The following is an 11,436-nucleotide window of genomic DNA, read 5'->3' on the forward strand; positions in this document are numbered from 1 at the left end:
ACCCAGGGAAATGTGGCCCACAGAGCCCAGCCAGCACCAGCCCTGTTACTCCACCAGTCCCTGGTTCAGGTGCACGCTAAGGCAGTGCTGTATCGTGTTTTTAAGTCCACAGCCCTGGATGCAAGGAGCACTTTGCATTTCATCAGATCCCAGCATTTTAATAATAAATAAATGAGACTCAGCCCTGGTACCCACAACTGGGGCTGCACAGCTCCTCCCAGAGCATAGTTTCTATGCTACCAAAGCCCTGTTCCCTGGGTGGCCTACAGGAAAAAAATGCATAAATCCTCTGATGAACAGATCCAGGGCAGAGGAAGAGTCTCTGCTTCCTGAAGAGATGATTTTCCCTTCAGATTAAGCTGCCTGTCACACCACCTCCCACTGCACCTGTGGAAGAAAAGCCCTGAGCCCACCCAGGGTCATTTTGAAGAGTCAAACCCCCCAAAGCAGAGAGAGAAAGCCACTCCCTCACCCTGCCTTAAGCAAAGCTTTTGAGATGCTTCAAGACCTGGGGAGCAAAGGGTTGGAGAAGAGTCTGCTGGGAATTACCACCACTGCAAGGATGGAGCAGTAGCCAGCAGCTTGCTGTAAACCTACAGCACAAAAAACCTTTGGGCCATGTAATAAACTCCATCCTCACCTTCTGCTGGAGACCACAGTTGGAGGGCTTGGAGAGAAGAAGGACAAGAGCCAGGGACACACCATGGAAACTTGAAACACAGGTCCTTGGAATGAAAGAGCAGAGCCAGATCGATGGATGGCAAGAGGGAAGCTGCAGCAGACATGAATCATTGCTCCTGCACTGCCTCCAACAACTTTCTTTCCAAAGGGACCAGCATTTACTCAGCAGCTCCCACATGCACACCCCAATGCTTCCAAGTGAAGTGACACACAGCAAGGACACTGACCCACCTACCCCTGGCTCAGTTCCTTCTCTGCTGGAAGCACCTCCTTTCCCAGAGCAGTGAGGGTGCCTGCAGAAGGGTGAAACACTTCTCAAATAGTTTCAGAGCTATTTCAGCCACTCCAAGTCAAGCCTAGCAGTTTCAGCACATGGGTTTGGTGGTAGGATGGTGCTCTCCAGCAGTTTAATATACTTAGACGGAAGTTTTTACCCAGAAAATGTGCCCAGGGGCTCCAACACATTCCTTCAAGGCCTTAAGATACTATTGGAAAAAAAACCAAGCCCTATCATTTGCAAGAGCAGCTTAAAGGAGGGGGAAAATAATTAAAGGCAAGAGGCACAAAGCCAAAAGTGCAATTTATTGAAAAGTTTCAGAAGTAAAAAGGCTCAGCATCTCTGCTCCTCATGGTTTGGATGTCTGAGCTCTTCCAAGGCACCTCCACCCACCAGCTTAGAGCTGTGTCATGCTTCATCTTCAGAAGTTGAAGTCTTGCTTCTCCACTGAGAAATCATACAGCCCATCTTGGCCAGTCTGGGGCTCCAGGTCTGTATTCTCCTAGGAGGAGAATGATAGCAATCAGTCACAGGGTCTGCATTTGAATGATGCCTAACCTTTTTACAGCAGCTCTGTTTTAGTCTGGTTTTCAAAATGCAGCTGTTGAGCTCAGCTTGACTCTCACAGAACCCCTGGAGACCAGGCCAAGTGTTCCTGCTCCTTGCAGCACCCCAGAGCTGCAGTGTCCCTGCAGCCCACACACAAAAGCAGCCAAGCCTTTGGGCTCAGACACCATAGGAAGAAGAGGAAAAAAAAAGTGGCTGCAGTGGTAGGACTCACTAAAATTAAATGGCCTGCTTGGAACAGCAACAAGCCAGGACTGCTTAGGGAGATGTTCTCCTGGCATCCAGCCCCTCCAGCAGGAGCTGGTGTGGAGAATTTCCTCCACACCCACTTGCACGCCACAGACCCTGCTCTGGCAAAGGACTAAACCAGACCTTTGCCCCCTGCTGCAGCTCACACCCAAACTGAGCCACAGCTCCAAGGTCTGCCAGACCTCTAAGCCTCTTCCCTGATGTTTTCCCATCTGCAAGTCTAAGGCTAGGACTGAACATGACATCTGTGACAGTCATTGGACTCTTGCAGCTCCTAGCTGGTGTCCTATCTTCTTTTTCCATAGATTCCTTACCATGAGAAGGGTCAAGTAATCCAAATGCAACCTGAGCACTGTTATCAGCTGAGTAGGAGGCTGCCATTCATAGTGACAAGCCAGCTCAGCTCCGAAGGAGGAAACTTCTCCACATTTGGTATTCATATCAGTAACTGCAGTAGCTCCAGCTGATGCCAGTTTAAATTCCAGCAGCAAGATGCTATCAAGGCATCCATGTCTATTGTGCAGCTCCTTGGCTGACAACTTGGAGCTTCCACAGACCTTTAAAAGCAGCTGAAAGAAGCTGCAAGGACTTCTGGTCATGTGGAGGTCTCCTCCAAAAACCTCTTCCAGTATCCTTAAACTCTGTGCTTCATTCCAGTGCGTAAAGCTTCATATTTTCAGCTGAGAAGCAGCAAGGGCTCACATACCTCACCAGAAAAGTATTTCTCTATGATGTCCAGGGCAGCTCTGTAGACCATATCATTCTCATGGTTTTGCAAGTCTTCAATTTTCTCCAGACCACCAAGTTCTTCAACCAGCAGACACAACTTCTCTGTCTCTCCCAGCTTCTCAGCTGCCTGTAACATTGGAAAATCAGGCAGGAAAACAACCATCAGTAACAGGTCTGAGATGGTCTTTACTGTAATTACAACCCTGATCTACAAGTCAAAGGATCACAGTCCCTGAATTTATCAGGTCCCTACCCAATGCCAGGGATATGACTGGGGTGCCTGTGGAATACCAGTCCCTGCTGGGGACTGCCAACCAAACCAGTGAGCAGAGGATGAGGAGCAACACTTTGGGAACTTAATCTTGCCAAGCCCTTTAGACAACCTAAGGGTATCCAAGGACAATTTAGACAGTATGAAGTCTCTCTTACTCCAAAAATCAACAGTCATTGTTCTAACCACACAGTATGAGCATTTGGCTCAATCCTTGCTGCTCTTAGGGAGCAAGAAGTCAAAAAATAAGATCTTATCAGGATGAGATTAAAAAATAGCATCCAGGATGAACAGATCTCACCAGGAAGAGCTTTGAAATGGTCTCCAGGATAGTCAGGATGGTTTTGCTGTCTTTGGCCAAGAGCAGGTTGAGCAGAGGTTTGAGGATCCCAGAACGGACGAGTTCCACCACCTGATCCACCGTTCCTCCAGTCATGAAGTTGGCCACTACCCACACACCCTCCTTCTGAGCCTTGAAGTCACCCTGGAAAAGCAGCACAGCAAAGGCATTCCCAAGCTTTAGTATCCCTCTAGGATCAGTGTGAGGTGAGGATAACCATCTCCCTTACACTCAGCTTGGGCTGACCCCTTTCCCAGCCCTTTGGGTGATGCATGGACACATGGCAGAGCTGCCAAGAGCAGCTCCAGGATGTGTCTCCATGCAGGTTACTGACAAGTCAGGATGCTCAGGCTGTCCCAAGGATCTCAACAGCTCTGAAACAGCCTGCTCAGGTGGCTCTGGGGCTGAGTGCTTCACTAATGAGCCATCCCAGGCCACCTGAACCCCACATTCCTCCCGCAGGAGCACAGTGCCATCCCTTACCTTGTTGAGCAGCTCCACCAAAGGTGGCAATAAACCACAGGTGATGATCTGTTGGATCTGCTGGCAAGGCCCTGCTGCAATGTTGCTGAGGGTCCACGCTGCTTCCTTCTGGATCACTGGTTTCATGTGCCTCAGCAGCCGGGGCAGGACAGTCAGGACACCAGCGTCTATTGCTTCCTGGGTCTGCTGGTCCGTGCCTGTGACCACATTCCCGATGGCACGGAGAGCTGGAGTCTAGACAGAGATTAGAGGAGATGAGGAAAGTCCTTACCTTGAGGGATACATGTCAGAAAGCCCAGCAAGATCCCTCACTAAGTGCTTGATCCTTCACACAAGGAGGGCATTGTGGGTGATGGCTGTTTATTTACAGCCCCATCATTCCCCATTTGCTCTAAGCAGCTTGAGAGTCTCTATCCAGCCTCCAGCAACAGCAAGCAGAACAGAGCAGTGGCTTGACAAGCAGGCAGTCAATTCTGCAGGCTGAGGGGACAGCACACCACAGCTGCCACATAGAACAAGGGCATGTCCTTCCCTCTTCTCAGACATTTCTAACTAAGGGACCAGAGGGTGGAGATTGCTAATTGTCCCCTACCACAACATTCATATCTGGGCTGTCCATGAGCTCCACAAGCCTTGGGAGAATCCCTGTGTCCACCACAACTTGGATGCGATCATTGCAGCCATCAGTCAGGTAGGAAACAGCCCAGCAGGAGTCAGAGATGATTTCCTTGTCCTCATGCTGCAGGAGGAAGACAAGGACTGGCAGAATCTTCTTCACAGCATCCAAGGGAGGGCAGGGGTTCTTGTTCCTGCACAGGTTTGATAGTGTCCAGGTGATGTTCCTCAGGAACCCAACCTGAAACACAAAGCAGGTGTGAGATCCTCACTGCCCCCAAGAGTTTCTCAGTCCATGTTATCCTGTGAAGGTTCTCATACACCAGGGACAGAGAATAGTGGGGCAGGAACCATTGCAGAAGGGCAGAGAAACCACAAAGCAGCAGGAGGAAGTTTGAAGGGCAAGTTCAGCCCTTCCACATGCATATGCAAGCCTGCCTTGCACCAGTTTCATGTTATTCCTAGCCTGAGATAGTCAGAGCTGAGTAAGAAAGCCAAGAATGGAAGAAATCCCATTGACTTGGAGTGCCTGCTTGGCATCCCCAGCCTTGTGCATAGGCAGGGCCACAAAAGCAGTTTAGAGCAGGGTCTCATTCAATTATACAAAGAGTTTGTTGTGCACAAGGCAGCCAGTGGACTCACCCATCACCCAAGGGATTAAGAGCTGTTAAGTCAAGAAAGTGAAGGTTATTTACTGGAGTTGCAGGTGACACCAGAGCCAGCAAGGGAGGAATCACATTGCGAGCAATAAGAGCATCCCTGTAGAGAGGACCATCGCCTGGGCAGATAAAAAGGGTCAGTCATTGCATCTGCTTGAGTCACAAGACAGTGAACATCAAACAGCAATCAGACCTGCAGGGCCAGGGCTGGGTGACCCACCAGCCACACACCACTAGGCATTTCCAGATGGGAAAGATTTACTGGGCAGACTGGAGTGCCAGCAGGCCAACCAGGCATGACCCATTCTGTTCTCTCTATGGTGACATTAGTGGGTTAAACCACCCCAGCAGAACAGAGTCTTGCCCTTGGCTTTGGCCAAAATCATCTTGCAGAGCCAACATAGGATCTCAAAGGCTGCCAGGCCACACCAAGGGGATGAAGGGTTATGGGGTTCAATAGGGGCAGCAGCTTGGAGACAAAGCTGCAGGGACCGGAGCACCAATGCTTTATCTCCCCAACAGAATCACAGAATATTCCAAGTTGGAAGGGGCCCACAAGGATCATCAAGTCCCTGGCTCAGTCAGGGACCTCCAAATGCCCCTCCAGGTCCCCTCACCTGCAATGTTACCCAGGGCCCACACTGACTGCTCGCTGATGTGCATGTGTGGGGAGGACAGCAGGGAGATGAAGGCTGGGATGGCCCCTCCTTCCACCACGGCCCTGGTGTGCTCTGAGGTGCCAGAGGCGATGTTGGTCAGTGCCCAGGCTGCCTCAAACTGCAGGGCAGCGTTGTCAGCACGGCCCAGGAATTCCACCATCCTGGGGATGATCCCCAGCTCGATGATCTGATTGATGGGGGGGTCCTTGTGCCTGGACAGCAGCTTCCTGTAAGCGAGGACACAGCACAGCCAGCCATGAGGAACCCTGCATGGTGCCACCACAGCCCATAGGCCTGTGGCCAAACACAAGGTTGTGGCTTGCAGGGGAAGCACTGATGGTTCAGCATCCCACCACAACAAACCCTCAGCAGAAGGGCTGCCATAAAAAGGGAAGAGTCAGCTAAACATAATGAAGCAACAGCAGGGTGTCTGCTGGAAGTAAAGCCTAGACATCCTCACAGCCATACTCACTGGGGATGGTGCTGGTCCCAGATCACTGGTACAATAGCTGGAGCCAGCCAAGGAAGCACAAGCAGGGATGCAGCCTCTCCTGGACCCTCAGGAGACATCCCCTCTGCCAGGTGGGTGATGAAGGCACTCTATGATCCTTCATGTCCCCAACCCTTGTAGGGACAGCCCCTGCTCAGCTCTGACCCTTTACAGAGCCAGGCTCTCCCATCCTTATTCTGCCCAAACATTTGGCACTCAGTTTCTTGTGGGATCCAACGTGATCCCTGGCACAGCACAGGCACAGCAAGGAGGGGCACAGCCAACCCCCTGGTTGGGTTCACACAGGACTGTGAGCCAAGCACAGCACACAGGGCACAGAACAGGCACCAGCTGAGATTCCCACGGGCAGTTTGTGTTACCAGGCTCCTTCTCCCTTTCCCATCTCTCTAGAGATCTCCTCAAACAGGAACTTGCAGCCTTTTGCCCCCAGGCCCCAGCACAGCTCCAGCAGCTGGGTGCATACCTGGTGGCCTGGGTGGCGAGCAGCTGCAGCTCAGTGTCATCCCCATTCACAGCTTCCACGATCTCCTCCAAGGACGGCTGAATAATCTGTGTCACAAGGAATGATTCTGAGTCAGACGGGGAGCTGGGACTCCCTCCGGTTTAATCTCGGCAGTCAATCAGCTGTCTAGACCCGACTCAGTCACCACTTCATATCTAAGAGGTGTCTATTCTTTATGCAACACAGTTTCGAGATGAGGCAGAGGAAGAAAATCCACAAAAGCCTTCAAGGCAACTACTGCTTGTAATCAAGCACTGAGAGTCACTGACACCATAATGGGCCTTCGAGCTCAGTAATTACCCCTGGCTGTGCAGGAAGCCAGACAGGAGCAGCTCCCAGCAAGCCAGAGCACCAGCCTGTTCTACCTGCCATCAAGGGAGGCCAGCAGGACATCACCAAGAAAAATTGCACAGACAAAGACCAGGTAGTCTGAAACACTCCCCAGTACTGGGCATGGAGATCAGGAATGGCACCAACTACTTAACCCAGGCCACCCCAGCTGGAGTTGGTAGTGGCCCAAGGTGGGGATGATTCCAGCTGCACTGACACTCACCTCATATGCTCCACCTTGTCCCAGAGAAGGATTCTCCTCCTTCACATGAATGGAAATGTTCCTGCGCTTCAGGATCTGCTCATCCTTCTTGGCCTTTCTCAGCTCGATGCTCACCTCCACCCTCTGCCTCCGCAGGGTCTGGGGGGAAGAAGGGCACCATCCCACCCGTGTCTGCAGCGCCCCATTTCCCAGGGAGTTCATCCCCCACCATCTGCCCCACATTTCCCACGGGAGGAGTGCAGAGCCAGCACCTCCTCACTAAGGCCTGAAGGGTAATGTAGGAGATGGGATAGAGGAAACCTCTCCCTCCGTGCCTCCCAAGGACATGGGCTGCTGGATGAACCAGCAACCAGTGGGTGTTTTTAAAAGTTGATTTGCTGAACCTGAAAGGCAAACCTTCATCTCCTCTACTGGCTTAAATCAAGCTGACAGATCCCACATCTGACATCCCATACCAGCTCCAACTCCGCAGGGATAACTGCTGTGGAGAGCTCAGCAGGCTGGGGCTGAGCCATTTCCCTCCCAAAGCCACCCACCCAAAACTCACATCCTCCTTGCCTGTGCCACCACACTCCTTGCAGCCCAGCCAGCCCCACACCACATCACAAAAGCCACCCAAACATTCCAGCTGAAAGGATCCAGAGCCATTCCCCTGCTCCCTAACACAGGTAGATTTGGGACCATGAACCTTGAGAAGCCTCTCCATCAGCTCCTGCCAATGGTGGGCTCTGCTGGGGTCCCAAAGTGCTGGCACAGGCAGGTGGGTACTCACAGTTTCATCCTTGCCCTTGTTCTTGAACAACTTCATGTGCTGGCTGTGCTTCCTGACTGGCATCTTGGCAGAGTTGAGAGAGGTGCTGAACACCCTCGTGTGCTCTTGGGGGTCAGGACAGAGCGGCATCAGGTCACAGCTGCCCAGCAGCATCCCCTGCCAGCCACTGAGGGGGCTGGGACGCCCCACTCCCACCAGCAGCCTGGGCCACTCATTTCCACCCCACACTCCCAGCAAGGGAGACACTGGAGATCCCCTGCCCCAAGCAGGGCTTGGTAGGATCCTCACACACTTCAGCTGAGCCACTGAACTAAATACAAGCACAAACTACCACTTAATATCAGGCTACAGAAATTACAGCTGCTGCTGCAGTCCCAGGAGGAAACAAGACACAGACTCCCCACGGTCACAGGAACATCCACTTCCTCCAGCCCGGATCCTTGGGCTTTTACATTTCCTTTGACGCACAACCCAAGCCTAGCAAGGCCTCTTGCCTCCAAAAGGAGCAGCTCAAGGTCTGATTTAAGGACACACAACCACATCCAAGCCTCTCTCACTCTACCACAGAGCCCAGCCTGGCTTCCTCCACCAGCATCCCCAGCTAGGAAAGACACATGGTCATGTGCAGGGACATGAAGTGACCAAGGTCAGTTGATAAAAAAGAGTTCTGGAAACCCAGGAATTAGTACAGACTGCCAGGTGAACATGAAATAGGGACAGGTAAAAATAATTTCTAAGCACCTCCTGGTAAAAGCCAGAGATATACACACAAATAAACAAAGAACTGGCCTTCAGAAAGCTTTTGTCAGAAAAACAAGGCTTCCAGCCAGCATTAAGGGAGATATTTTCAGAGCAGACACCATCATGGGACCCCTAAATGCAGGTTGTGCATCAACACACTCAGGGGCTGATCCCACACAGATGGTGCCTCCTCTCCTCCCCTCCAGGCTTACAGCCAACACCTGCAGCTCAGAGCAGCCTCCAAGGGCTCCCTCACACCATTGCTTTAAGTTCAAGGTTTTGGTGTTTTTTTTCATCCTATCTCTCCCTGTTTCCTGTCCCAGTAACCAAGGCCAGGCAGCAGTAGCTCTTATCCCATCCATCCAGCTGCAGACCTCCTCCAGCTTCCAGAAGGACCAGGCTGAGCCACCTCTTGGCTCAATCCAACATCCCCCATAGCCTTAATCCCAACACTCAGACCTCAAGGGCTGCTCCAGCCTCCCCTCCTCTGTTCCCCCAACAGAGCCACACATCCCAAAAAGCCTCTTCTTTTGGGGAGCTTTCTCCACCACACCCACTGACCCCAGCCAAGCAGCAGACCCAGCATAGCCCCAAAGAGCCAGGAGGGCCTAGTCAGCAGCCTCATTGTGGGATAGATAAAAACCACCCAGTACCCCAAAGGGGAAGGGAAACACTTACCCCCAACTCTGCCTCATACCCCACCACCCTCCACTGCCTCTTTTATTTCCCCCATGGGGCCACGTACCCCCCAGCTCCCCTCCCTGATTGGCTCTTCCCAGGACAGCCCCTCGTTACCTGCACCTGCTCTGTCACCTGGATGCACTGGAGGAGGATGGATGGTGGTGGCTGCCTTCTTGTCTGGACTACCACTCACCCTCCAGATCTCTTCCATATGTTTATGCTTTGCCAGATTTGGCCTTGTTTCTTGGCCAAGACCCTTTGTGGGTCATGCCGGCCTGTAGCTGTACAGTGTCCTGGCCTGTGGGGGACAGTCTGGGCTCTGCCACTCCATCACTGTGCAGGGCACAGGCAGTCTGGGGGTGCCCCTTTTTTTTGTCTGGGTAGCTTGTGGGTGGTGCTGCAGGCCAGGAGAGCACCTCCTTTGGTCAGCAGGGCCCCGGACCACACAGCCAGGCAGCATCAGCTGCACAGAGGTTGCAAGTGAGCCAAGACTGGATTAAGCAACTTGGAGCATCGTCAGGCACTGAGCTGCTGGCTGGCACAGGAGGGAGGCGGCGAGGAGAGAAACCCAACAGGAATCCATTATCTCCATGAGTCCTTTAGCTTTTGGCCAGGAGCTGCTGTGTTCTGTGCCCATGGCAGTCTCCACCAGCTTCATTTATGGAGCCCTTGCCCCAGTCCTGCTCTTGCTGCTCTGGCCAACAGGGAGAGCAGCTCCCTGACGCCCAAATAACCACTGTGGCAGGGCTTGACTGCAGCACTGTGGGCAGTTTTGGGGACTCTGAGGTGCTGAAGACATCCTGGCTTGGCACCTGCTCCACACTATCACCCTTTTTAGCAAAGCCCCATAAAATCCTCTTGGTGTGTGCAGGGGTGCCAGCCTGGTCCAACCAACAGGGAAGGGAGGAGCAGTGTTTCCCAAATGGGTAGGGAGAGCAACAATTAAAATATTTAATTAAAACTTGACTTTAAACTACTTGACATCTTTTTCTACTAGGGAGATGGGGAGGAAAGACTCTGAGAGCTTCAGGAAGCTGATGCTGGGATGCCGATGGGAACAGCACTCACCACTGAGGTCTGCACCCTCCAGACCCCTGGGCCTCTGCACCTTCCAGCTGGGCACACAGAGCCATTCCAATCCAAATTTTAGGAATTCGGGGAACAACTTGTATTGCCCAGCATGGAAATACCTGTGGAGACATGCTGTGCAATACGCTGCTCTAAGTCCTGGATTCAAGTCCTGGGGTCACACCAGTTCTGCATTTCAAGGCAAATAAAATGAGTTGTACACAGCTTTATGTGGAAGGTGATAGGGGAGGTTTGAGAAAAAACCTTCAGATAAATCTGTTGTTTGTAGGCATTAAAAAGCCAGTTGTGCTAATCCTGGCTGCTGTGATTTTAAGCTTCAAGTGCCACTGGTTGCATTATCTTGTTTCTTGGCTGCTTGAGACATGAAAATTACATTTCAATTACTTTTTAATTCAACTTAATCTGGTGCAAAAGTTAGCGTGCACCCTCTAATTTTGTTTTCTGAGAGGTTTGTTTCCACTAATTCCTAATCAGCCAACACTAAATCAAAACAGGCCTGGCTCAAGCTGAAATAGATGAGTCCTTGCGACCTTGCCAAGCAATTTAATTAAATTGGCTTAAAATCATACCCCAAGGTAAGTGGGGGCAGCCTCTGGCACAGGCCAGCCCCCAGGTTTTGGTCCCCTGCCTGGAGAGCTCTCACCCAAGGTGCTGCAGGATGTGAATATGAAACAAAGCTGGGAGAAGTTCATGGTTATCCTGGGCTGCTCTTTTTCTCCCTGCTCCTTCCATTCCCTCTCCACCTGCCAAGCACAATCAGCCCCTTCCTGTTCAGTTCCCTGTCACCTCCAGCGCATGGAGGGAGAGGATGGGGAGAGAAAAACACATATAATGGATGAACATCCCCCTCCTTGTCCTTCACTCTAGTCCCTGATGTCATGAGAGGTGGCACTGCCACGCAATCGACCCCAGGAGCAGGCTGAGGATGAGGGGAGTGGATTTGAACCCATGCTGAGGACATGGAGAGATCAATATTTGCCAAATGGGGAAGTGAACAACCACTGGAGGAAAAAAAGTTTTGGGTTTCAGCATATAAGAAGGTATCACAGCTAATGGA

The 11,436-nt window shown here is 51.8% G+C and overlaps 1 protein-coding gene across 1 annotated transcript; it reads right to left on the reverse strand.

The window, feature by feature from the left end:
* Positions 1 to 1,248: 1,248 nt before the first annotated feature.
* On the reverse strand, positions 1,249 to 8,456 carry KPNA7 (karyopherin subunit alpha 7). Its single transcript, XM_019281443.2, has 10 exons — positions 7,869 to 8,456; positions 7,097 to 7,234; positions 6,505 to 6,590; positions 5,489 to 5,757; positions 4,908 to 4,990; positions 4,190 to 4,453; positions 3,598 to 3,831; positions 3,076 to 3,258; positions 2,481 to 2,630; positions 1,249 to 1,460 (listed from the first exon to the last, which is right to left on the reverse strand). Exons 1-10 carry the CDS (start codon positions 8,019 to 8,021, stop codon positions 1,380 to 1,382), a joined length of 1,641 nt encoding a protein of 546 aa, XP_019136988.2. The 5' UTR covers positions 8,022 to 8,456; the 3' UTR covers positions 1,249 to 1,379.
* Positions 8,457 to 11,436: the final 2,980 nt, after the last annotated feature.

This window comes from Corvus cornix, chromosome 14, assembly GCF_000738735.6.
Source record: "Corvus cornix cornix isolate S_Up_H32 chromosome 14, ASM73873v5, whole genome shotgun sequence".
NCBI lineage: Eukaryota > Metazoa > Chordata > Aves > Passeriformes > Corvidae > Corvus > Corvus cornix.

Excerpts from the sequence above, each read along its gene's own strand:
- KPNA7 (XM_019281443.2), bottom strand. The coding sequence starts at position 8,021 with ATGCTGCTGGGCAGCTGTGACCTGATGCCGCTCTGTCCTGACCCCCAA. Across the intron at positions 4,454-4,907 it reads TGGTGTCACCTGCAACTCCA|GTTGGGTTCCTGAGGAACAT; the intron begins GTAAATAACCTT and ends TTTGTGTTTCAG. Across the intron at positions 2,631-3,075 it reads CCATTTCAAAGCTCTTCCTG|GCAGCTGAGAAGCTGGGAGA; the intron begins GTGAGATCTGTT and ends CCAATGTTACAG.